Source organism: Rhinolophus sinicus, chromosome 3 (genome assembly GCF_057876585.1).
Source record: "Rhinolophus sinicus isolate RSI-liver-muscle chromosome 3, RSI-T2T, whole genome shotgun sequence".
Lineage (NCBI taxonomy): Eukaryota > Metazoa > Chordata > Mammalia > Chiroptera > Rhinolophidae > Rhinolophus > Rhinolophus sinicus.
The window spans coordinates 138,065,887-138,093,823 of NC_142503.1; the positions used below are offsets into that span (position 1 = coordinate 138,065,887).

At 37.9% G+C, this 27,937-nt stretch overlaps 1 protein-coding gene across 2 annotated transcripts; it reads right to left on the bottom strand.

Moving 5' to 3' along the window:
- Nucleotides 1–482: 482 nt before the first annotated feature.
- On the bottom strand, nt 483–27,899 carry EXD1 (exonuclease 3'-5' domain containing 1). 2 transcript variants are annotated; one of them, XM_088797152.1, is made up of 12 exons: nt 27,580–27,899; nt 25,485–25,663; nt 21,196–21,264; nt 18,318–18,375; nt 17,897–18,024; nt 15,115–15,173; nt 12,398–12,484; nt 8,410–8,514; nt 8,247–8,327; nt 6,254–6,397; nt 5,364–5,555; nt 483–1,684 (listed from the first exon to the last, which is right to left on the bottom strand). In XM_088797152.1, the coding sequence occupies exons 2-12, from the start codon at nt 25,615–25,617 to the stop codon at nt 1,058–1,060; spliced, it is 1,683 nt and encodes a 560-aa protein (XP_088653278.1). In that variant the 5' UTR covers nt 25,618–25,663; nt 27,580–27,899; the 3' UTR covers nt 483–1,057. The 2 variants fall into 2 exon arrangements, with proteins under 2 accessions (XP_088653278.1, XP_019581124.3); XM_019725565.3 differs by having other exon boundaries at nt 911–1,684; nt 25,485–25,670; nt 27,586–27,723.
- Nucleotides 27,900–27,937: the final 38 nt, after the last annotated feature.

Genomic DNA, 27,937 nt, shown 5'->3' on the forward strand with positions numbered 1-27,937 from the left:
CTCCTTCCAGTGCAGCTCACAATAGAATCAGCTGGTGCAGACGAGGATGTTCCTAGCCATAGAGTGTCCCTGTGTTTCCTCTCAGTGCGATTAGTAATGGAGTCCCGGAAAAGTCAAATGACAGATTTCTAAACTCTAAACCCAGAAATCCAGACATACTCCAATTTATTCCTACCCTGACCCAATTAAGGAAAGAGACAACCTAACGCCAAAACAGGTTTATTGGTTATTGTACTCAAAAGAAGGTGAGAAACTTGGAAGTATTTAAAATAAAAAAAGGCTTGGTACAAGCTGCCTTCCTCTGACCCTAAGAAAGTATACCAACTCCAGGCAAATAGAGTGGAATCAAACTTCAAGTTTACATAATAGACATAGTAAAAAGAAGCCCTTGCTTTGCCAGAAAAATGGCCAAAATCTTCTAAAAGTAAATGGACTAAAAAAATTAAAACTGGGATACTGATTCCTATAGTAACATTAACGACTGTCTATGACATAAGACAGACAAAACATTCAATAACAAAGTGAATATTTTTCAGCTTTATTGAAGTATAACTGACAAATTAAAGTTAATATTTTAAAAAGCAAAAGAGTATTAATAAAGTTGTCATTAATAAAGTTGTCATTAATAAAGTTGTACCGATTATTTTTAAACTTATGACTAAGAGTTTTACCAAACCTCTTCAAACAAAAACACAACCAAATTTTAAAAGTATAGATTCTTTCAGACACTGAGACCAAAGTTTTTCCCTTCTTTAAATCCTCTAAACCCAAATTATGAGAAATAATTCACTCTGGCCACTGGGAACATTTCTACCCAGTGACCTAATCAGAAAATTTACTTCGTCTATTATTTAACTTATTCATTCCCATCTTAATCAAATTCCAGGAATTTAAGCAAGAGGATGCAATTTTCCCCGAAGCCCATGACTGAGGCATAAGTAAATTTACAACATGAGAAGTTTAAGCACTGAGGGAGGCCCTGATGGCAGGGGAAATGAACCACCTCTGTGGCCTCAACAACAAATTGCCAATCTCTAAGGTAGAAATGAATACGGATTTATTCAGGAATCTTCTCCAAGGCTGGACAGGGAGGAAGTGTAGAAAGCACAGCTTTTCTAAAAGGATGAAAGTTGTCACTTGGAGACACTCTGGTTTCCTGAGAAAGGGAAGGAGACACTGAAACATCTTGTTGGGTGCATTTTAAATCTTCCTTGTTTTCCACCATCAGTAACTTTTCTATCTCCTCTTTCAAAGACAAACTTGTCTGAAACTCCTTTTTGGGTATCTGAAGGTATCCTTTTTTATTTATTTTCGGGTCCTCCGACCCTTCTGACTCAGGGCAAATGACTTTGTTACTGGAATCCGCAATGGCGCCTTCCTTTATGGGAGGTAACTGTGGAGGATTTGTAGTTTGTTTACTCTTAGCTTGTTCTTTCAGAAAATTTACATCCCCGTGAGATATGAAACTCGGAGCTTTACTTAGCCTAGAATTTTCACAAAGTAAGAAACCTCTTACTTTTCCCTCTTTCCCTGCTGTCTCTGTCACTGATTTCTTTGGACGTAGCTCTGTCCTTAGTAGGAGCCCCTTTGCATTCATCCTGTATTCTTTCATAGCTCTCTCTCTGCGCTGCTTCTGGAAGTCCTTGAATTGAAGCAGTTCCCCTGGAAGCTCCATACATGAAGGCTAAGAAAAGAAAATGAACACAAGTCTACTATAACTAAACTTCTGAATATGCTCCTTAAAATCACTTCTGCTATATGGAACAGTATTTGGCAAGCGAGATGCTATTCAAATGTGTTCTCACAGCACCCTCTAGTGTCTGCAATTATAGTAGTACTATTTTTCAAGTAAATATTTTGAATCTAGTTTTGTGTGTAGAGTGTGCGTGTGTGTATCAAGATTATACAGTAAAAAGTAAGTCTCCCTTTTCAACTGATTATAGAAATACAACAATAATAAATGCATTAAGAAAATGTCCTCTTTGTTACATGAGACAATTTTTCCTAGGTTGCTTGCCTTTTGATTTTGTATACAGTATTTTCACCATACAAAAATATTAAAGTCAAATTTATTAATCCTTTAAGAGCTCTAAGTATCTTTGTGTTGCATAGAAAATCATTCCCTCTTACAAGTCAATAGCGATATAGCAAATACATAATCTGATTAAAAAAATAAGCAAAGGACTTAAATAGACATTTTTCTAAAGAAGACATTCAAATGGCCAATAGGTGAAAAGATGCTGGACAACACTAATCATCGGGCAGATGCTAATCAAAACCACAATGAGATGTCACCTCACACCTGTTAGGGTGGCTATTATAAAAAAGACGAGATAACAAGTGTTGGCAAAGATGTGAAGTAAAGGGAACTCTTATGCAGTGTTGGTGGGATATAAATTGGTACAGCTATTATGGAAAACAGTATGGCATTTCCTCAAAGAAATTAAAAATAGAACTACCAAATCCAAAGGAAATGAAATCACTGTCTTAAAGAGATATAGGCACTTCCATTTACATTGCATTAGTCACGATAGTCAATATATGGGAACAACCTAAGTGTCCATCAAGGGATGAATGGATTAAGAAGATGTGGAATATTATTTTCAGCCATAAAAATAAGGAAATTATGCCATTTGTGATAACACGGTAAACTTGGAGGGCATGCTAAGTGAAATAAGCCAGACATAGAAAGACAGATACTGTATGATACCACTTATATGTGGAGTCTTTTTTAAAAAGCTGATTTTATAGAAACAGAACAGAGTGGTGATTATCAGAGGTTGGGGGAAGAGGGAAATGGTAAGATGTAAGTCAAAGGGTACAAACTTTCAGTTATAAGAATAAGTTCTGAGGATATAATGTACAGCATGGTTACTATAGTTAATAATTTGATACTGTATACTTGAAAGTTGCTGAGAGTAGGTCTTAAACATTCTCACCACACACAAAAAAGGTTACGCGAGGTGTGAGGTGAAGGATGTATTAATTATCTTGATCTTGGTAATCATTCCACAAATGCATATGTACCAACAAGATGTACACTGTAAATATATACAGTTAATTTTGTCAATTATTCCTCAGTAAAGTTGGGGAGGTGAAAAGCATTCCCTACTGGGAAATCATTTTCTTTTAATTCTGTTTTTTCCAATAATTTTATGATTCTACTTTTTACATAAATACTTGATTCATAGGGGTTGTTTTGGTGTAATGAAAGAGATAGCAATCTAGCAGCAGCTGTGCTTCTCCTCCTTCACAATAGTCAGTCAATTGTCTAAGGCCTTTTCCTTAATAATTATCTTTTTCTTCTTGATGGGAAATTCTACTTTATCACAACCGTACTGGCAGATATATATTGGATCTATTTCTGAATTCTCTACTCTGTTCCATTGATCTGCCTACACTACACCAGTCACAAACTGTTTTATTTAGTGTAGATTTATAATGTTTTAATAGTTGACAGGACTTATTTATGTTTATTGATCTCTATAAACTCTATAATCACAGTTTTCCAAAATAATACTGGTGTTAATATTTTTCTTGGAAACTAAAAATACAGTGTTCCCATTCAAGTTCTCTTTTATGTCATTCAGTAATATTTTAATGTTTTCTTCATCTCTATATTCCACATTTCTTGTTAGACTTATTTCTAAGTAATCTTTTTGCTACAACCGTGCTTCCCTGAAAATAAGACCTAGTTGGACAATCAGCTCTAATGCGTCTTTTGGAGCAAAAATTAATATAAGACTTGGTGTTATTTTACTATAAGACCTGGTGTTATATAATATAAATTATATAACACCAGGTCTTATACTAATTTTTGCTCCAAAAGACACATTAGAACTGATTGTCCGGCTAGGTCTTATTTTTGGGGAAACACGGAATTATAAATTGATGTCTTCCATTATATTTTCCAGCTGTGTATATGGATATAGGAAAGCTATTAATTTTTATGTTATATTTGTACCCATTTTACTAAATTGTCTTTTTGTTTGTGGTTGTCTTTTTCAGTTGATTCTCTTCAGTTTTTAGTTGTAGCATAGGAATGTCATAATTCTGATTGCTCCTGTTCAATTTTTATAATTAATCTTCAAAAAGAATTCCATTGGCTAATAGCTTCAAAAATATTAAAGTAATGGTGATAGTCACCATTTAAAATTTTTCTCTTGATTTTAATGGGAATGCTTTTAGTGTTCCCAATAAAATATTATGTAGTCTTCTTACTTGAGATACATGTTTTCTCATGTTAAAGTATCTATTCCAATTTTAATCACTAATGTAAACAGAAAATTTTAATTTTTTTGAACATTAAACAGTGAGAGCAAAATACAAAAAGTTATAAAATTATCCTGGGTTTTACAATGATAAAAAATATTAAAATTCTTTAATCGAACAAGGTATGCAAGGATTTTTATGTTGTTCTTTTTTTGTTAAACAGTGAGAGCAAAATACAAAAAGTTATGAAATACTTTTTTCAGCATTTAGGAGGTAATCATAAGACTTTCTTGGCTCCAGTAAGATGGAGAACTTCCTAACATTGAACTATGTTTGCAACTAGAATCCAGTGACACATTAAAAGAAAAGTATAATATATCTAAGTGTGGTTCATACCAAAAATGCTAGCATTTTATTTAGGATTCTGCATCAGTATTCTGAAGTGAGAATGGTTTATACCGGCAGCCTGCAAACTTTTTATGTAAGGAACCAAATAGTAAATATTTTAGTAAATATTTTGTGAGCCTCAAACTGTCTCTGCTGCATACTTTTTCCTCCTTCTCCTTCTCCTCCTTCTTACTATTTTTTAAAATTGTAAAAAAACATTCTTAGTGAGCTGTACAAAAATTGGCCATCGGTCAGATTTGGCCTTAGGGCATCAGTTCCCAACTCGTGGATATCGTTTTCTTATAAAATGCTGGTTTTATAAAAGTAACTAACGAGTGTCAGATGGTTGCTGGACTTATTATGGTGATCACTTCTTTAGCATGGGGCATAAAATCAGTAATGTAGTAAGTATCACTGTATAGAACTAGGTGGGTATTGTTGAATAACTATGATGTACACTTGAAACTAATATAAATATATGTTAGCTATGTTTTAATTTAAAATAATCTTTAAGAAAAGGTTAACTAACGAAATCTTAAATTTACTCATTCTTGACAGAAATATTTATTGGAAACATAATATTGTGAAAAAGAGCTCAAGGAGATGGATTAAGCCCAAACTCTAGTCCCTTCAAGAATATTTATCGCAGAGGCAGCCTCATGAAATTTGCTGCAGCTGTGAAGAGTGGGTATAACTATGCTCTCCAAGAGGAATAAGGCAAAAGTGGAAGTTCTCAAGACACAGCCCCAGAGGGCTGCACCTACCTCCATGCCTCCCAGCTGGTCTGCAGACCCTTCTCGGTAGGCGTTGAGGTACCCGTCCACCAGGGTGGTTAGGTCAGACATCATCTCATCCAGGAGGACCAGGCGAAGGGGTAGCAGGTAGGTGGCTTCCAGAGCCAAAATTTTTAGTAAGGAGGGTGAAAGAGGTCGTGTGAACCACACTTCTGGATTTTCCTAGAAACACCAGAACAATTTTATCTGAATAGTAAGCAAAACCTTAAAGATAATAACTGTAAGTGTTGCTTTACTTAAAATACTATTACTGCCATTTCTTCAATTATTACCTTCTACTTTCACACTTTGGCTAGCCCTCTGAGAACGCACACACTTTGTGTGGGTATACTGTGTGTGTGTGTGTGTGTGTGTGTGTGTGTGTGTGTGTGTGTGTGTGTGTCAGGGGAAATATTCAGGGGAGACAGAGAGAGAGAGGAAAAGAGAGAGAAATATCAGGACTCCTCATTTAAAGCTGGAGGCAGCAAACTTGCTTATCTGGCCAAAATTGTAGTCAATATGGTCATGACCCAAATTCGCATGCAAGACTATCAGGAGATAAAGAAAATCTACCTTACTTTGGGAGAAATAATTGGGATAATTTTTGCTCCATCGCCTTAGTTCAAATTCTCCACATAATCCCTCCTTGTCTCAACTTAAAAATTTATTTCAGAATGCTTTTTAATTGATAAACAACAAATCTGGATCTTGGCTCTTATCTACTTGAGACCACAAACCGTCCCCATTCTGAACAACTAAGATTTTGGAAATGCTCCTAAGCTTATATGGTTGCTATCATTTCTCTATAGATTATGCTGAGCATCCCACTCAGAAAACACTTTAAAAAATTAATGCCAGATGGGCTATCCTTTAATACTCACGTGAATCAGCTGTTGTCTCTCTTCCAGAAAGGAGAGATATTTAGGGGCTACTTTAAGGTGTCTTATTAAACTTTCCTGTAAAGTGCTGACGCAGTTTGGAAGAAAGCCACCTGTTTCCATGGAAAATTGAAGGACATCTGCCACCTGTAGCATTAAAAAAAGACAAACAGACCAGTCTGTAGAATACATACAGCAATTTATCTCCTGGCAGAAATGTATTTAGAAAAGTGTCTTTAAATACCATTTTTTCCAAGGAGCCACATGACTGACAATGCTATCAGAAAATTTAAAGTTGTTCAGTAACTTATTCTGAAAAATTAGGGGGAAAAAAAGGAGAAAAAAAAAAAGGATCACCCAACTTTAATGTGTCCTTGTCTACTTTCTTTTCCACTTCTTTCATTTGCCTGCCTTGTTGTTATTTATTACTCTTTGGTGTCTGGGGAATGGGGAAAGGAAGATAAAATTTAAAAATTATTTTTCTTAAGAATTGGAATAATTATGTGTGTGTAGAAGGCTACATAATGGCCTCCAAAGATAGCTACCCCCTAATTCCTGGAACCTATGAATGTTATTTTATATGGCAAAATGGACTTAACAGCTGTTATTATATTAAGGATCTTGAGATGGGAAGATTATCATGAATTATGAGGGTAGGCCCTAAATGTAATCACAAGTGTTCTTATAAGAGGGAGGCAGAGGGAGATTTTACTCCAGTTAGAGGAGAAGGTGATATGATGACGGCAGCAGAGATTGGAGTTAAGCACTTGGAAGATGAAAGAAGCACAAGCCAAAGAATACAGGTTGATGAAAGCAAGCAAACAGACTCTCCCTGCAGAGTCTCCAGAAGAAATGAGCCCTGCTGACACCCTGACTTTAGCCCAGTAAAAATGATTTCAGACTTCGGATTTCTAGGTCTATAGGAGAGTAAATTTATGTTGTTTTAAGCCACTAAATTTGTGGTGATTTGTTCCAGGAAACTCATACATCATAGTAAATAAAAAAACTTGTTGGAAAAACTCTCAATTCCTGCTTCTTGCACTGTGAAAATCTGAAAAGAAAAATATGGAAAGATATGCCAATGTCTTCATTACACAATACATATGAGGTCTAATCAAGGAGCCTGATGGCCTCAAGGGAACAAGGAGCAATTCTCTTACATTTTGGAGTAAGCACAGAAGCCATCTCTACACAGTGAAAGATCCTGAAAGAAGGTCCAAAGGATCATGTAAACAAGAGAAGTGGTGTAAAGTTCATTAAGAGCAGACACATAAAGAGCAGACTTGAACTACAAATAATAACATGAAATTGAACTTTTAGGAATTTCTATTCAAAAATAATTGGCCAACTCATTATTTTAATCCCTCTCCAAAAGCTTTAGGCTTATATATATATACAAGCTCTCCCTTTCACTGGCATAAACCAAGAAGAACCCTGTGAAAACTAGCGGTTTTACTGCTCTCACAGCCAAATCAACTCTAAGAGCTGGTGAAGTCTACAGATCTCTAGGGTCCTCTAGCGAAGAGAAAAATCATGTATCTTCAGGCTACCTGGGGCCATAATAGGCTTTGGGGGCATATCTAGGACAACGTACATCTCTGAGCTAGATGCCAACTAGCCACTAACCTTGACTGATACATATGTGGCAAAGGCAGAGATGTGATTAGTCACCTCATATTAGTGTCCCATGTCACGCTTCTGATTTACCCCCAAATTGTTCAAGTTTCTGAATGTTATAGAGTATGGAGTTTGCTTCTTATTTGACAAATTCTAGAGCAAAATGAGGGGGGAAAAATCCTAAGTACTTTTGAGTACCTTTTCTGAAGTGCTTTTACAGTTTACCAAATGTTCTCACATGTTGTATAAACATCTTATATGAGAAGTGGGCAGGAATCGGGCACACACACAAAAAGACTTTCTACCACTCATCAAATGAAGCCCATTTTCTACAGGAGCTGTGTACACTGGACTGAATCCAGTGTTTCCCTGCATGTACCTGTGTGTCGAAGATATTATTCAGCAAAATTCCATACTGATGAGAGAGACAATCAGAAAGCCAACGACAATCATGGATAACCTAAGGAATCAGAAGATAGAGACAGAGTAATCAGAACATGGTTGCTAATTTTACTAGCAGAGGAATCAGTTTACACACTCACCTTCAAAATTCTTTTGTCTTCTAACACCATCTGAAGTCCATTGTTGAAAGCACGACTTCCCAGAAGGAAAATATCAAATAAGTAAACTCGACTGTTTGTGGCCACCTACAATAGACCATCCAGACACACATGTTATAGGACAAGAACTAGGAAAGGGGATCTGAGGATCAAGAAAGAACATGTGATAAAATATTTAGCATTCTCACTTTCAAAGTAAACAATAGGCACTCAATGATTCTTAGGGAAAATGGGTTTGCATTCATCTAAAAAAAAAAGACTCTATCATTGTGATTTTCAAAAGGAAAGAAACAGACAAGCTGGTGACTTAGCTTTTCACTTTTTACAGTCCCAACTTTAATGTTTTACCAGTCTTACTTATGACATTCTAATACCCCAGGGATTACAGGTTTAAGGGGAATGAACAGCATTTCATTGTTAATAACACAAAATACTATTTTATTTTTCCGAGTTCCACAATGATTGTGTTAGGTACTATATAAAATTACTCATAAGAGAAGATCCCTACCCACTAGCAATATAAAACAGGCAACAAATACACGGGCACAAATGGTAGGATGTAAAATACTGCTTTATAGATCAACTTTGTACAATTATAAGAATTCTAGATTATTTCTGGTCATAAAAGTCACAAAGGCAGTACAGCTGGATAATCTACTGAATCAGACTGTGGAAGGCAAAAAGAAAAAAAGATCCAAATGGGGTTAGGGGGTCAGCCACCTGAAATCTGATGCCATCTTTGTCATTTCAGGAGCTAACTATTGCTACAGCACAATGACTGGGTCTACCTGGCACATTCTCAAACCCTTCATGATGTTTACTAGAATCTGACACCTAAAATAGTCAATCCCTGCTCTTTCCCCCCATTTCTTTAGTTATAAAAATTGAACAGGGCCAGGCCGGTGGCTCAGGCGGTTAGAGCTCCGTGCTCCTAACTCCAAAGGCTGCAGGTTCAATTCCCACATGGGCCAGTGGGCTCTCAACCACAGGTTGCCGGTTCAACTCCTCGAGTCCCGCAAGGGATGGTGGGCAGTGCCCCCTGCAACTAAGACTGAACACGGCACCTTGAGCTGAGCTGCCGCTGAGCTTCCAGATGGCTCAGTTGGTTGGAGTGTGTCCTCTCAACCACAAGGTTGCCAGTTCGACTCCCGCAAGGGATGGTGGGCTGTACCCCCTACAACTAGAAACGGCAACTGGACCTGGAACTGAGCTGCGCCCTCCACAACTAAGACTGAAAGTACAACAACCTGAAGCTGAACGGCACCCTCCACAACTAAGATTGAAAGGACAACTTGATTTGGAAAAAAGTCCTGGAAGTACACACTGTTCCCCAATAAAGTCCTGCTCCCCTTCTCCAATAAAATCTTAAAAAAAAAAAAATTAAACAGACACTACACGTTTCGAAAGTAATTCTCTGCTATACTGTAAGCTCTATGAGGGAAGAGATTATGTCAGATTCACCACTATACGTGTAACAACTAGAAAGAGCCAGGCACATGGATGGCTGATACACACTTCTTCAGCGAATCAAGGCATGCCATACAATACTCCCCCCCCAGTTTTTCATATGCAAAAAGTGCACATGGCTTTAATAATATGCATTCAAATCTATATCCTGCTTTTTCCATTCATAAACTTCCAAACATTTTTCTATATTGCACCTGTCATCAATTTTTTGGCAGCCACATAAGAGTTATGAAATGTACTAGAACGTTTCCTATTATGAACTATGTAAGTGGTTTCTGATTTTTCACCATTACAAAGGATGCCATTCAAAGACGAATAGGTTCTCACATATTTTTGTATTCATATTTTGAATTATTTAGGATAGATTTCTAGAAGTGGCCCTAAGTGGGCCAAAAGATATAAAAAGTTTATGACTCTCAACAAATTATCTGCTACCTTCATCTAAGACATATTATTATATCTGAAAATATCTGGCCACAGATGAAGATTAAATATTTAACTAATTTAAAGAAAATCAGTGGGAAATTCTGACAGAAAGGAAGCAGATTAGGGAAAACAAAACAGAACAAAGAAACAAACAAAAATAAATAAAATAAATAAATAAATAAGGGTTAAGGAATTAAATGTGCCAGACACTAAGAAAAATGAGGAGCTGGAAATGGGGCTGGGGGACTGGAGGAGAAGGAAGCCTCTACGTTATCTGCACCCATTCCCCTCCACCCCCACAGAGGACAGAAGCTGTATTCCCTGGATAAATCCAACCAGAGAGGCTCTAGTGTCGGGAACATAAGACATAGAGGAGGCTTAGGTCATGGACTGGAAAACGACAGTCCTCACACTGACTTGTGAGCCTCCAGACCGCTTCCCTTGCAGCTTGCAGCCTTGAGAACAACAGCCTGATTGGAACAGGAGGGTAGAAGGCTCCAGGGAAGAGGGTTTCAAGACAAAAACCGCAACGCAGTTTCGCAGGACAAAGGTAAGCGTGTGGAAAAACTACACTGGGGGGAAGGTATGGGAAGGGTTAGTCACAGGTGCAAAGAAAACAAAGCTACTAAGATGAGGCAATTATCAATTCTATGAAAAACAAGTTGTGCAAGAAAAGAAACAATCTTATTTGGCTCAGCAGGGAACAATAGGTACAGTTATAATCACATACAGCCTGAATCTTGCCTTAACCAAAAATTGGTATATAACTAAATTGGGAGGATCCAGGGAGGCATGCGTGCTCTAAGGGAGCAAAATCTTTATTTATCACAATAAAAGTTAATAGATAATTTGTAAAACTGATGAATACAGAGAGAACAATAAGCATGTTACTAGAAAAGAGGAAATAGAGACATTTCAACATGTTAAAAGTAGGTGTCTCTGTGTTTTTCGTGTCTGGTGCCCCAGTTTTTGTGGCTTCTGCCCAGGGGATGCCCCTTGATCACCTGCCTCTGGTGGCTAGAGGGTGATGGCTTGCATTCCTGGGTCCCCATGGGATTGTGGCAACCCTAGAGACAGTTCTTGGCAGGCTACCACCCCCAGAGCTGCAGACAGTAAACTGGGACACACTTCCCGGTTTTTCTGTTAAGAAGGTCTTGATATTTGTCTTGGAACTTCAGCCTGACGGGCAGGCTTCAGGTTTGGCACACATTTTGTGGCCTACAGAGCTGTTTTCAAGGAGTGTAGGCTGTGAACTCCCATAAGACCATTAAGCGCTCTTCACTTTTTTTTTTTCATTTTGTTTTCTTTTTGCTGCTCTGTTTGGTTGAGTTTCACTGCCTTGTCTTTGAGTTGATCGATTCTTTCTTTTGCTTCATCTTGTCTGCTATTGAACCCCACCTCTAGTATAGTTTTCATTTTAGTTACTATATTCTTCAGCCCTGTGACTTCTATTTGGTACTTTCTTACATTATCCATCTCTTTGTTAAAGTTCTTACTGTGTTCATCCATTCTTCTCCCCTGTTCAGTGAGCCTCTGTATGACCATTACTTTGAACTCTTTGTCTGGTAAATTACTTATCTGTTTCATTAAGGTGTTTTTTTTCCTGAGGTTTTATCTTGTTCTTCTGTTTGGAACATATTCCTTTGTTTCCTCATTTTCCTTGATTCTGTCTGCTGGTTTCTATATAGTAGATGAAACGGCCACATCTTTTGATACAATGGGAACCCACACCTGACATCTCCCAGGTCCAGGAAAATAAAAATGACGTGGCAGAACTCCGCTGTGGAATGCTACCAACCAAAAGGAAAGACGAGAAACTCTTCATGTGTCTAATGAGAGAGAACAGAGCTGGGAAAGATCTCAAGTAGAGACTGTGAGACAGTAATGATGATTATAACAGTGAATCTATAAAGAGACAGAAGCTCTTTTCTTTTGAAAAGAATAAACTGAGTTCTAAGAGAGTGAAAGCATTTCAAATAAGTTATAGGACAGTGACACTGGGGTGACATAAAGAAGACAATTAAAATAAACTTAACCAGTGAATCTACAAAAATGTTTTCAAAAACCTATCTTTTACCTGAAGCCAACATAATTTCCCATGACGACACACGTTGGCTCCTTCTGCTGACACACTCAGGACATTCTGCTTCTTGATGTGGAGCATCTGGTAAGAAAAGGAAGAAAATAAAATTCTCCAGGGAATTAATTATGTAATTATGACATCATGAATAGCACAAGTAAAATGGACAGTAATACACAAAGTGGATCCTATTTTTTAAACTCATAGCATCTGACTAATCCAAAACAACAGTCTGCTTCTCACACACATACACACACATCACATTGAACACTTCTGATCCTCTTTTTTGTTTTTGTAAAATTATTCTACAACTGGAAAATATATCACTCACATCCCAAATGCTAAGAAGAGTTGAAAACTCAGGTAGCTTTTGTCACCACTGATACTACATCAAAAGATTTCAAGTCTTTATGACCTGATTCCTCATGTAAAGAACAGCGCCCAAACACAGGGCAATTTACCGTACCTGAAGGGAACTCACAAAGTGGTGGAGTCTCACAGCATCTACTGCTCAGAGTCAGAGAAATAAGGACTCAACAGGTCTCTTAAAGTCTTGGATTCATTAAGTTACTCGAAACTGAAACAGTGATATCCCTGGAATACATGCTGGTCCTTTGATTATCTATAATCTTATCCAATTTCAAAACATTATATAATTCTAAGACCCTTAATCTATGAAAATATCCATACGATACAAGATTCTCCCCATTTTACAAGTAGGTAAATTACTCAAGAATATGAGTGACAGTAACACAATATCTTCCTTCTGAGAGCATAAACTGTTCTACATTCTGGGTATGTTTAATCACTGATGGAAAAAGGGAACTGAATTTCAGTTCCATTCTCAGTTAACAAGAAGGCTGCAGAACTGGGAACAAAAGCTGTATTTCCCTATTGATAAGAATTTCCAACTACCTCTTTGAATTTCCAAAGCAAAAGTTCTTATCCCGTTTTTTTCTTATTGTTGTCATGGACTCTTTAAAGAATCTGTTGATATATAAAGAATTCTTATAACTTAATTTAAAAATGGGCAAAAGAATAGATATTGCTCTGAAGAAGATATACAAATAGCCAATAAGCACATGAAAAGATGCTCAACATTATTAGCTATCAGGGAAATGCATATCAAAACCACAATGAGGTACCGTTTTACAGCACTAGGATGGCTATAATCAAAATGACAGATAACAACACGTGTTGGTAAGAATGTGGTAACACTGGAACCCTCATCTCCTGCTGGTGGGAATGTAAAACGGTACAGCAGCTTTGGAAAACAGTATCACCAATCCTCAAAAAATTAAATATAGAATTACAATATGACCTAGCAATTCTACTCCCAGGTATCTATCCAAGAGAGATGAAAACATATGCCCACACAAAAACTTGTACATGAACGTTCATAGCAGCAGTATGCATAATAGCCAAAAAGTAGAAATTTACCCAAATGTCCATCAAATGGTGAGAGGATAAATGAAATGTGGTATATCCATACCAAGGAATACTTGGCAATAAAAATAAGTGAAATACTGATATAGATGAACCTTGAAAATGTTTATGTTAAGCAAAAAAGCCAGTCAGAAATGACTACATACTGCATGATCCCATTTATATGAAATGTCCTAGGCAAATCCATAGATGCAGAAAATAGTTTAGTGGTGGCCAGGGGCTGGGGGACTGGAGAGAGGTTAGCGGTGATGGCGAAGGAGTAGGGGGTTTCTTTGGATGGTACTGAAAATGTTCTAAAATTCATGGTGGTGATGGATATATAACTCTGTGACTAAGCTAAAAGCCAGAGAACTGTACATCTTAAACTGGTAAATTTTATGGCATGTGAATTATATCTCAAAAACACAGTTTTTAAAAAAAAGAATCTGTTGAAAGCTAACTCTCCCTTAAAAAAATGCACCCATGAGCATAAGCTTACGTCCAAACAGAAAGCCTACTGATTCTTCTGAAGTCCACCTGTGAACTGTACCCTAGGCTGAATAATTAATACTGCCAGACCTCATATTAATAAATGATTATAGAGAAACTGCCTGAATAGAGCATCTAGAATGATCTTTTTAAAAATATAAGAATTTCTAACTCTCCTCTAAAAGTGTCAATGGCTGTCCATCTCATTCAAGTCAAATTCAAAATCCTTATGTCTAAACACCCTCCCTGATCGGTCCCGTCCCCTTTCATTTCCTATCACTCTTCTTCACTGTGGTCCTGCCACACTGACCTCTCTGCTGTTCCTTCACACGGCCAAGTGTGCTTCGGCCCCAGGGCCTTTGCACTTCCCAATTACACCTTCTTTAAGTTCTTTACCTGGAGAGCCACATGTCTAGCTCCCTTACTTCTTTCAGGTCTGTGTTATAGTCACCTCTTCACAGAGGTTTTCTCTGTCTCCTCTACATAAAATAGGAACTCCCTGTCACTTGATTTACCATACCACACTTTATTTTTCATCATAGCACTTGTCACCAGCTGATATACAATTATTTGTTTGTTTTCTTGCATTAAAATGATAGCTCCTTGCGGGCTGGAACTTTGTCTTGAGTATTGTTTTACCCCGGACTTCAGAACAATGCCTGGCACAGAAAAGGCATCAAATATTTTGTTCAATTATTAGGGAAAACATCAATGATCTCATAAGGAGAGAGAAATTTGTGAGACGTAGACATGATACCAATAGGCGGACAATACTGGGGCTGATTGGGGGCAATACTTACAGCAGCACCAAACTTCTGCTGGAACTGATCAATGACTGTGTATGTCACCTCCTCTTCCTCTGCAGGAGAATGAGGGTATTAGATCTACTTGTTTTTCTTGGCAATAGAAGAGCCTTCCCAGGAATTTTAGCCATATTCATAAACTCCTACACTATTACAACTCAAATGTCTGATGTTATTTCATTATCACCTGCATCAGCCCACACAGAAAACACTATTAGTATCCTGTTTGTCAACCGAGAAGAAACAAAAGCCCCACCAATGATAATCTTATGAACTGGATGATTGACTCATTTCCTGCGATAATCTAGTAATGTTTTCCTCCTCATAGGTTTATCTTGAATATCTCAAGACATACACTTTTTAAAAGCATGTTCATAGGGAAAAAAAATAAGTTTAAAATAAATTAGTACTGGAGATGGGCCAATGTCCACACTTTTAAAATTCTCTGGGTCCTGAAAGTTAATTATTTTTTTAATTATACAATTTAAAACATTACAGATACAGCATAACATATCGTTCTTCATCTCCAACCTCTGACACTTGGGAGGGCACAGGACGCAGTCCATGTAACTTTCTCTTTTCTATCCATATTCACTCTCTTAGTGATCTAGCTCATCTGGTTTCAAGGCTTTAAATATCATCTATAGCCTAACTCTTGAATTTATAGCTTCATCTTAGACCTCTCTCCTCATCTCTATGCTTACATTCAAACTTAGGTTGACCTATACTAAACTAATCAACTCCCCAAAACCTTTTCCACCCATAGTCTTTCCCATCTCAGTTTAAAAGCAACTCCATACTTCAGGCTGCTCAGGTTCAAACCCCTGAAGTCATCCTTGATTCCTCTTTCTTTCACACCCACATCTAATCTGTCAATACATCGTGTGTGCTCCACCACAATACACATCCAGAATTTGACTACTTCTTGTCTAACCATATCGCCACCACTAGGGTGCAAGCCCCACCGCACCCACTCATCTTACAATGATTTCAATAGCCTCCCAGTGGATACTCATGCTTTTACCCTGGCCCTCCTTTCAGTACCTATACAACATCCAGAATGATCCTGTTAAAACAGAAGTCAGATTAGGTTACTTTTCTGCTCAAATCTCTCCACTGGGAAATAGAAGTTTTTAAAAAATACCATTTACAATAGCATAAAAATATGAAATACTTTGGGATAAATATGGCAAAAGATGTGGAAGACATATGCTGAGAACTACACAATATTGCTGAGAAATAAAAGATCTAAAGAAATGGAGAGATTGGGTTAATGGATTGGAATACTCAATATGGTTAAGATGCCAATATTCCCCAAACTGATGTATCAATTCAATGCAATCCCCAATAAAAATTCTAGCAGGCTTTTTTTTTTTTTTTTTTTTTTTGTAGCAATTAACAAGCTGATTCTAAAGTTCATAGGGAAATGTAAAAAACATAGAATAGCCAAAACAATTTTGAAAAAGAACAAACTTTGAGAACTAAAACCACCTAATTCCAAGTATAAATCAACAGTAAACAAAACAATCTATTATTGCTGTAAAGATAGAAAAATAGACAAATGTAACAGAATAGTGCCCAGAAATAAACCTATACATATATGGACAACTGATTTGTGACAAAGGTACAAATGTAACTTTGGAGAATACATAGTCTTTTCAACAAATGGTGCTGGAACAATTGGATATCCAATGCCCAAAAAACAAAAAAAGAACTTTGATCCATACCTCATATCATATCCAAAAATTAACTAAAAATGGATCATAGACCTAAATGTAAAATCTAAAATTTTGAAACATCTAGAAGAAAATATAGGAGAAAATCTTTGTGACTCTGAGTTAGAAAAAAACTTTCTTAGATATGACATCAAAAGCATAATCCAAGAAAAAAATGGAAATATTGTACTTTATTAAAACTAAAAAGGTCTACTCCTTCAGAGATACTTTAAGAGAATGAAATGCCAAACCACAGACTCAGAAAATATTGCAAAGCAATTATCTGAGAAAAGACTTGTATCCAGAATATGTAAAGAATTCCCAATATTGAATAATAATAATCCAATAAGAAAATGAGCAAAAGATATGAAGACATTTCACCAAGGATATCCAGATGGCAAATGAGCACATGAAAAGCTCCTCAACGTCCTTAGCCAGCCATTAGGGAAATGATACATGCAAAAAAATACTCCAGTGGCTTCTCTTCTCACTTCAGAATAAAAGCCAAAGTCCTTGCAATGACCTACAACGTCCTCCATGACCCACTGACCCCACTTCATCTCCTACTACTCTCCTTGCTGTGTGTTAATATCCTAACATGTTCCTATCTGAGGACCTGTGCATTTCTTTTTTCTGCCTAAAACACATTTCCCACAGATATCCGTACAGCTCTGACCCACTCAAATGTCACCATTTCAATGAGGCCTGGCCTAGGTGCCCTAAATTGTAAAACCACCCTCTCCACAGACTTCTTCTCTTCTATTTATTTGCTCCATAGCATTTGCACTAGCGTACAATGTATTATACTAATTTATCTTATTTAATTATTTAGTGTCTGTTTCCTACACGAGCTCAATGAAGGCATGGATACCACACAGCTCGGTATCTCTAATGTCTGGACATAGTGTGCCCTCGAACATTAAATAAACAAATGAATCATGATGTTTTATTTTAATTCAGAGCCTAGAAGCAATGGCCTAGCTGAGCATTCCCTATAGGACCCTGGCTCAGGGTTAGGCCAACTCTGAAGAATTCTGAACCACAATGGGGAGCCCAGTACTCACCTGATGGGCTGTACTTGAGGTCATTCAGCAGCGAGGTGCTTGGTGCTTCAGGGGCAGGAGAAGGAGGCTCACATACATGTAGGTCTTCATTTTTCATTTTATCCATCCTGGTTCTTTCTGTATTTAGACTATGTTTACAAAAAATAACACTCAGGTGAATTGTTCTTTGTTGCGAACGCCATACACAGATTTTGCCATACATGAATGTTAAGAACTCTGGACCTCCGTTTCCTAGAGGATCCATTCATCCACTGCTTACATTGATACCATCTAAAGATGGAAGAAAACATCAATTTCTTCTCATTTCTATTACTTCAGGCCATTTTAGGAATTACCCAGCCAAGTCAATTAGAGTTAAGGCTTTCTACTCTTAACGTGTACATTTGGATAACATCATAATTAAGAACTGATCCCAGCATACCTAACAGAAGATGCCGATTCTCTCACTGCACCTTGTTCCACTTCATCCAGTAGCTCCACTACAAAATTGGAAAAAAAAAATGATCCCCAACACTTTCCAATCTGGAATAAATTAACCACCGTCTGTCCCCACCCACAGTTTGTGCACCACAAACAGTAATTGGAAATGAAATGTTCGTACATAGGGCTTTCATTGGCCAGCAATAATAGAGCAGAAAAGACTATCCCAAGTACTGAAAACTCCTAATATATTTTTTTGTTATTTATTTTTCAATTACAGTTGGTGTCTAATATTATGTTAATTTCAGTTGTATAGGTGTATAGACATTTATATAACTTACAAAGTGAGCACCCCAATAAGTACCCACCTGACACTATACACAGTTATTATAATATTGAATATATTCCCTATGCTGTACTTTACATCCCTGTGACTATTTTGTAGCTTCTTAATCCCTTCACCTTTTTCCCCCATCCCCCCAACTCCCCTCCCATCTGGCAACCATCAGTTGGTTCTTTGTATCTATGAGTTTCTGTTTTGTTTATTTTTTTAGATTCCACATATAAGTGAAATCATATGGTATTTGTATGTCTCTGTGTGACTTATTTCACAAAGCATAGTACCCTCTAGGTCTATCCATATTGCCACAAACGATAAGAGTTCATTCTTTATTATGGCTGAGTAATATCCCATTGTGTATATATACCACTGCTTTATCCAGTCGTCTATTGATGGACACTTAGGTTGTGAAGACTCCTAATATTATTTCCCTATGTAACTTTCTTTGTCATTCAGCAGGATTAGGAATCTCGCTACATTTTCCCTTTACCCTTTTTGTTCCAGGGGACCTGTGTGGTCATGCAGACTGGTTCTAGAGCTATCTCTTCTTTCCTATTCATTCTCATCCTAATGCACCTTCTCTCACACTATGTACTGCTTGGGGTGTCTCTCTGAAATAATTTACAGATCTGTCCCTTTCACTCTTACAGGCTGGAACATTAATATTTCAGGGTAATAAAAGCTAGATTGGAAATCAAAAAAGATATATTAGAAAAACATTCCACAGAGACTCTGAAACCATTTATTTTTAACCTAGCAGTGCAGGGAATGTAGGGAAATATTGTGTCATTGATTCTAAGATGCACTTTGAACAGCTCTGAAATTGAATATAATTTACAATAAATACACTTGACAATTTAATCGGCAGGGTTTTTTTTTCTGTCTTAGCGTGGGAAAAGTAACAGTGTCCCTTATGGTTAATGGCATCTTAGATTCAATTAAGTATACTTAGGTACTTCAGGGAAAAAGCCTCTCAGGGACACTATATGTCAAATGTCTCTTTTCTCTGCACCATCTAGAAGTATTGAGTCTGAGGCAGAGAAAGTGAAATTCACTAAAACCACTCACTAATTAGTCAATTATTATCCTTCATCTTGATAATTCTTATTCAAGGTGCTTTTCAGGGAGACTTCTCCATGGCTGATTGAGTCACAGGGCAAAGAAGGAGAAGGCCATCTTTTGAGCCTAAAAATTATGAACAAAGGCCAAGTTCTGAGCAAGAATTTAGATGAAATCCACATGTACAGATCACAAAGCTAGTTAGTGGTCAGCCTTCTCCTGAGTTAGGGGATGGCAGTAGTGATTCATTCACTTCTTCTTACAAATCCATCCACAGCCTAGCTTTGTGCCAGTCCAGAGCTCTGCTCCTCTGCAAAGACTAATAGTTAGAACAATTAAAAATCACTCTACTACCACCACCACCATCACCACCGTTATAAAAGGTGTTCAAGGGACAGAATGTTTACCGTAACATACTCAGTGAGAAAGTAGTTAGATAGCTGTCTGGACTTGTCTGCCTTGAACTGGGTCTGGATCAGAAATCACTAATTTGGTGAAATTTTCATCTACCCCTAAATTCTGTCAAAAACAGTAACCTTTCAAGCAGCAGTACTCTCTCTTTGATAGGAGTCCTTTCCTTTCCTTTCCTCACATCTGCCCCAATGGTAAGAAATGCACAGCTCTACGAAGTCCCAGATCTCTCACTCCCTTACTGATCTGTACTCTTCCTTGGAGGGCTTTCTGCTTTTGAGTTCTTGAAAGCCAGAATAGTTCTTGCTCCAACCCTTTCCTCTTAGCCCATTTGGCTTGAAGCACACTGACCAGATGAGGTCCTATATCTATTCTTTTAGGCAAACAATTGGACCTACTCTCGTTAAATGGCTTTTGAAACTGGCAGAAAGAACAAGTCTGCTTCCTGCATTTCCAAAATCTAAAAAGGTCTGAAAACCAAAAATTTTTTGGCAGCAAAACCTTAATTGACATTCTATTTATAGTCCTATTCTATTCCACTTAATATGATTATCCACCCCTTTCTCTGTATAAATGTGTTTTATTACAGAGTGCTGCCTAGCTTGAGATGTTATATAATTGAACAGTATAGACCATGTGTTAGGTTTTCCACAAGTCCAGAACAATCTGGATTCTGAAACATTTGACCCCAAGGTTTCAGACAAGGGACTATGAATGTATCGTGAGCCTGTAGTGGTAAGCTCGCTTGCTGAACAAGACCATTCCTTTCTGTTCAGCCTCCTCACTCTGCTTGCTGGCTGACTCCAGGCATGAGCATCCTAACATTGTAGCAGTCCTAACGTTGTATAAGCAAGATGATTAAAATTCTCCAAGACTATTCTGCTCATAGTCTCTACCAACATAGTAAGATAAGGGTCAATTCTCAAATACCAACTTTAAGAGTTCATAAATGCTATATTAAAGGTAAGATAATATCTTTTTTTAAAAAAATATTGGAATGAGGCAGAGCAGTGAATTTATTACTACTGTAAATCCCAATACCAGGGTTCAGGAAACATGAAACTCTTACCATTCACAATCTCATGCCCAAAAAACATCTTCACTCCTGGGACACTTCTACCAGTCTCCACATTCTTCACTGTTACAGAAAACAATTCATTAGGTTAATAAAAAATAATATTCCAGAAAACTGTAAGAAAATACGATGCCTCTCCAAAGTGCCCAAGTCTGAGTTTTATAAAAATCACCGAACTATTTTCCCCAAGAAATGAAGTCAGTAATAACTTACAAAGCAATATCCTCGAAACAAGTAGCATAGAGAACAGAGGGAACACCAGAATGTTCCAGTAGAAACTAAAAGGGTGACAGTCGTACACTGGATTTAAACTTCTCCCAAGAATATTCTGAGGCCCTTGGGGCTAAGGACTACACTACTTATTATGTTTCCTAGTGTTAACTAAAAATAAATGATTTTTACTCCACCTAACTCCAGAAAAAAAAAAGTAAGGTAGCTGACTACTTCCAGAGTCCACACTGTTCATACCATGCTACATGCTCAAAAATATTGTCAGGGACAACAATCCAACTCCTGGCTCTTCTGTGAACAGGTAGAGGAGTTAGGAGAAATTTAAATGCCATGTCTACAGTACAGTGTCTTTTTTTTAGATGGAAGTACTCACAGCAGCTGTATATTTGCACATTTCAGCAATCCAAAATAATTGAGTTTTACCCTTACTCGTCCACTGAGAGAATATATTCTGACTGAGGTCAAAGATCACCAAATGCCTATTTCTCAAATCCCCCCCAAAAAAGTTGAGTCTTGTCATACTTGGCTCCATGCATCCTTCGAGACTGTTCTGTCCTTTCTTCTTGGCTTACAGAATACCATGTTTAGTTTTTTTCCTTCTAGTTACCCAGAACTACCACACTGAGCAACCAGTCCAAGCCAGCAGTACTCTCTTTGATAGGAGTCCTTTCCTTTCCTTTCCTCATATCTGCTCCAATGGTAAGAGCCAGGCACTCTGCTCATTATTTGCCTACATTGAATTCTCCAGTAACACAATGAGATAGGCGTTTTGTTATCTCCATTATGGAGGAACCTGATGCTCAGAAAGTATGAATAACTTGTTCAAGGTCACACTGCTAGTAAAAGACAGTCAGCATCCAAACCCAGGCCTCAAGATTTTAATACACATCTTGTATCCAGTGTTACCATTTCCTTATTTGCTCCTTCCAGTCTCTTTAGCTGCCTCTACCATCTTTGTTTGCCTCTTACACATTGATAGTCCCCAGAATTATGCTCTTCATCCTTTTTCCTTCTTCTTAAATGATCACATCCACTTCCTTGTCCTGACATCCGTTATTTCTGCAGTATGGATTATTTCTCTGAGCTCCACTCACATTTTGAACTGACTGACAGCAGGGTTACTATAAGATTTTCAAACTGAAACCATTATCTTCTCCCAGTGACCAACAAACCTGCTCCTCTTCCCATTTCTATCAACTAACAACAATACTAATACACCTAATCTTCTGAATAATAAATGTAGGCGTAATTTTCCATTGCTCTTTGATTATACAATTGATTACTAGGTTACTTGTCCCATCTCCTAAGCCTTTCTAGTCTTCTTGCTCCACTCCTTGCAGAGTCTTAGCTCCAATCCCTATCATTTCCCCTTTACTGGGTCCCTTGATTCTCTGAACAGTTCCTGTCTATTCTCCATGCCTCTAGTTTCTCCCTACTTTAATCCTTCCTTCACACTGCTGTCATTAATGTGACTCCCTGCTTTGCCCAAGTAGTACATAAAATTAGTAAACACGTAAAGAAATATGTTCAGCCTCTTTAGGAACATTTTTTAAACATAAAAAATACAATATCACTTTTTGCCTATAAAACTAGCAAAACTTAAGGAAAGATACACACGAGTGTTTTTTTAAAACTCAGTGCAAGATTATTTACTATAATTCACTCACACATTACTAGTAGCAAAGTAAGGCACAGACCGTTGCACAACTATTTGGAAATATGCATCAAAAACATTTAAAACATCCATAACTTTCACCCAGTAACTCATATCTAGGAACTATTCCTAAGAAAATGATTATTAAATATAAATACTAAATTGTATTTTATAATTATAATTTATCAACAAATATTTTGAAAGTTTTTAAGCTTTTGCTTTAAAATATTTAGCCATTCAATTGAAGTTTTAAATAACATGAGAAAATGCTTGTTATAGAATTAACTAAAAAAATGTATAAAGGGTATACCAGACTTATTATGTCAACTATATAAATCTGTGTAATTAAAGACTAGAGAGAAATACACCAAGGCATTTGATTGGGACTGACTGCTTTGCTGAACAAGCATGTGGCATTTACTGATTGTTGTCTACTTGGTGCCATTTATTCAGACTAGCAACGTGTTCAGTCTCCCCAAAGACAGTGGTAATGGTGGTCTACTGGACTTTTAAGGTATCTCTTTAAGGTAACTGACTCAGAAGGGAGGAACACCCACCCCCCAACCCACCAACTTTCTTCCTCCTCCACCACGTATCATATGACCTTGAGATTTGAAACCACGTACTAAAGATGGCAGAGCAGAAAGATGAAGAATCCTGGATCCCTGCCAACTTTGGGGAACATCCCAGCAGCCCCAGGATGTCTGCCTTGTTTTATACGAGAGAACAAACTCCTAATTTGTTTAGGCCACTGGAAGTGAATCTGTTTCTAACAGCTGAGTGTGGTTCCTCGACATTAAAATTCTCAGGCAATTAATTTGAAAATGTATATGCCTGTCACTGAAAAATCTTTCAGGTTGGTCCTTATTGCTTTCAGAATTGTCTAAGTGCTATGATATGTAAGGTCCTTCTCATCTGTCTGCTGCCTGCCTCAGCCTTCTCTCTCACCACGTCCTCATCCTGAAATTTACTGAGGTTATCGGAATGCAGCAAGTTTTCTACGTTTTTGTACATGCTACTACTTCTGCTGAGAACAGTGGGTCTCTCCAAGTGTGCTTCCCCAGCACAGCATCAGCAGCTCCTAGAAACTTGTTAGAAATGCAAATACTTGAGCCCCAACCCAGACCTTCAGAATCAGAAGCTCTGAGGGGGCCCAGCATTGTTTTGACAAGTCTTCCAGGTGATTCTGATGCACAGATAAAGTTTGAGAACCACTGACTTAAAACAACTTCCCCTTTTTTCCCATCCAGTTACCCTCCACTCCTCCAGATGAAGTTCCATCACCAATTCCTCGTTTGGGAAGCCTCTACCAGTCCCAGATCTAAATTACCTGAACCTTTGTGTTTCCATACCATCTGTGCATCCATCTACCAAAGAGGATATCACACTGCATTACTGTATATCTTTCTACTTGCTTATCTGTCTCCTTACTAGACTAAGATTTTGGAGAACAGGGACAACATTATTCTTATCTGTATCCCTGGTACCTAAGACAGTGCCTGGGATATAAAACTATCAGTAAATGATAAATGAATGACTTAATATTGCAAAAGCCTAGTATAATCCAATCCTAGTCCACGAGTCTATTTTAACTCATAGTATGGTTTAACAATAACACTAATCTCTTAATGGCCATTTATACATGTTTGAATTGTGAACTTGAAAACTTACCATGCCAGGAAAACAACAACCCTAGCAAGTCAATATTGTAGCTGAATAAAAACTATATCTTGGAACTTCAAGGTGAACACGTGGAGGAGTGAGGAAGGTGGTATGCCCAGTGAGGGCATGGAAACTCCAAGCCCCTTTCCACATGCTTGCCCTATGCCTCTCTTCCATTTGGCTGTTCCTGAGCTGTACTCTTTACAATGAACTGGAATTGAAGCTGGGAGGTATAGCGGCTACCTAGTCATCATGAGGATAACAGATGATCACTAAGGTGGCAGAGCAGGAGCACAAGACACCTGGTCCATCCTGGCATCTTTGAGCCTCTGCACTATTCCTCAGCAGCCTACCTCTGGACTTCCTTTTGCATAAAAAAAATTAACTCCTTACTGTCTTTGTGAATTTGTCTGTTGAAGCCAAAAGCAATTCTATTTAACAGAGTGATTTTTAATTTCAAGGTACATATGGAAATTTTAAAAAGTACCCTGTTAAAAAAAAATTCTATATATTGAAAATTTCCGCTGTCACCTCAGTAAAAGCATAAAAGTGGGGACAAGCTAGTATAGCAGCCATGTTGCTCTGCTAGGGAAAAGAGCATTCTAATCTTCATCCTACCCTCCCCTAAAATAGGAATGACGCCTCCTTCCCAGCTGCTAATGGAGCATAGAGCCATCACCCAGACCCAGTTACTAATCTCTTAAAAGGCAGAATATTATGCAAAATAAAATGAGACCTTTCTTCAGGACAACAATCCTGTTAGGGTCCACATGCTGGAGCACTCCCTCAAAGACACCACAAACCAATGTGAGTTTCACCCTTCTCCACAAAATCTGATTGAGGAAATGGTAGTCACTGCTGGGATCCATGCTTTTTGATTCCAAAAGCAGTCTTCAAATAATCTTCTTTCAGTATCTGTACACTTGAAAATAAAAGAGATCTATGATTTTTTAAACATTTTGAGGAGAGTGGGGCTATCTTCCCTTGCCACATACCCCCAAGCAACAAGAAAAAGAAAAATATGAGAGTAACTCAGTTTTGTTCATCTTTTTAGAGTGATCACGAGAAAAGGATCATGCAAGTACCAACTCTAATTTATACATGGAAAACTGAAAGCCATAAGACTTGGGGCAAGACAGGCTTGGTTTCTTTGTCTATAAAATGGGGTAATACCACCTTTCCTTCCTTAGCTAAATGAACCAGCAGAACATTTAGAGGCTGTTTAATGGTACATACATATATCATTTTATCCAATCCAGCTGCCATGTCACTGCAAGTGTCATCCCACCCAACCCTGGCCACAGCTCAGGGACTGGACTGCTGTAGTATTACCAATCAGTCATGTGCCATACATTGGTTTTGTAAAATTCAACTGTTTTTATAAAAATGATGCATGCTCATTATAAAGAATAATAATGAAGAAATATACAAAGAAAAAAACTTTACCTTGTAGAAATAACTATCATTCATAGTATACATGCATATTCTTTAGTGTAATACTATAATTTAAAAGATGAATGCTTTTTTTAAAAGTATCTTTTAGAACAATCCTGTCACTTGGGGTATTCTTGTATTTAGAACCCTAGATAAATGTTCCTCTATAGCGGATTAAATTTAACAGCTACTTGCCTTTGCCACATCAGCAATAGTCAACCAGTGAATTATGCAATTTACTTCAGCTATAAAACACTGACAAAATAAGGCCTAATTCAACTAGGAAGAAAGTGAGAAGTTATATAGCGTTTTTAGCTACATCAATAACCTATATTTTTATATTTTAAGGTCTAGCAAGTGCTTGCACAAATATTTGTTGCCTACAACAAATAATTTACAGATGTAGAAACTGAGGCTTAAAGATTTAAGACACCTCCCCAAAGTCACACATTTAGAAGGTAATGGAACCTGAACTAAAACCAGGCTCCTAGTGGAGGATGTGTGTAGCCTAGGGCAAGACCAGGTGTTATGCATCCAGAGAGAACATAACACAGGCAAGCCACCAGAGTGCCTAAGAAAATAATTCTTCTGTATTCAAGTTGATCCAACAGGCAAAAGGGGAATTTTTAGGAAAACAAGAGGACATAAAACTAGAAAAACCAGCCCTTACTAGGGGCAAAAAATAATTTACATTTTTAAAAGATTTATAAGAAATAAAGGCTTGGACAATAAGGACATTTAAGACATGTTCAATTAGAAAAACATTAACAAAGCAAAGAAAGCTTTGACTGAGGACAGCTGCAAATGGTTAAGATTCAAAATTGGGAAGGAAAAGGTAACGTCAGGATCTACAGATGGGCTTCAAGGCAATCTCCGAAAAGGGTCATTCAGGTCGCAGACATCAAGATTTTTCTCCCATACCCCTAACTCGCAAGATAAAAAGAAGCTCCTGTTATCAGATGTCACGCTGTATATGAAGGCAGACATCTTCACTAGGCCCGACAAGAGCAGATCAATCATGAATACAACTCAGCGAGACTAGAACCTCAGTCTCACGCTGAGCCGTCAAGCCTTAGGGAAAGCTTAAAACTCGTTCCCTAAGTTGACCTGGGAAGCTTGCTGAGTCCCTTAGTGCTTAGCTACCAAGGCTAACGGTCAGAATTTGGTCCCTCCATATCTCAGATCATTTCTGCACCAAGGTAACACTCTAGGGGTAGAGAGGGGGTGTCAAGAAAGGCATGAAAAACACAGGCAAAGAACTGGTTCATCTGAGAGAGTGTACTAATTTAACGGCTGCATTTAAACGTTTTCAAGAAAACAAAAATATACTGTTAAGACTACAATGGACAACTCCTCATTTTTAAGGCAAAATAAGAAATTTCAAGTAAAAGGCGGGCCCATACGCTATGAATTCACTCTCCTCTGCCGTTAGGTGTTTTTTTTTTCCAAAGGAAGTTTGGGAAATCCCGTCTCAATTTCAGCCAAATGGTGAGTCCCTCGAGCTTCAGCCGAACTAAAAAGAGAGGGACAGTGAATTAACAACTCTCCGCGAGTTCCAAGCCCGCGGTGGCGGTTATCAAAGGACCGGAGAAAAGTACGCAGCGCGGGGCACCCGCGCGACTGAGCCGAGCCAGCCCCGCCAAACGAAAAGTCTCGGCTGTTTGCTGAGGAGCCACTCGGCGGGAGGCCCCGAAGCCGGCTCCCGAGCGTCTCCAGCGGCCGGAAGGAGAGAGACGCCTGGAAAAATGAGGAGGC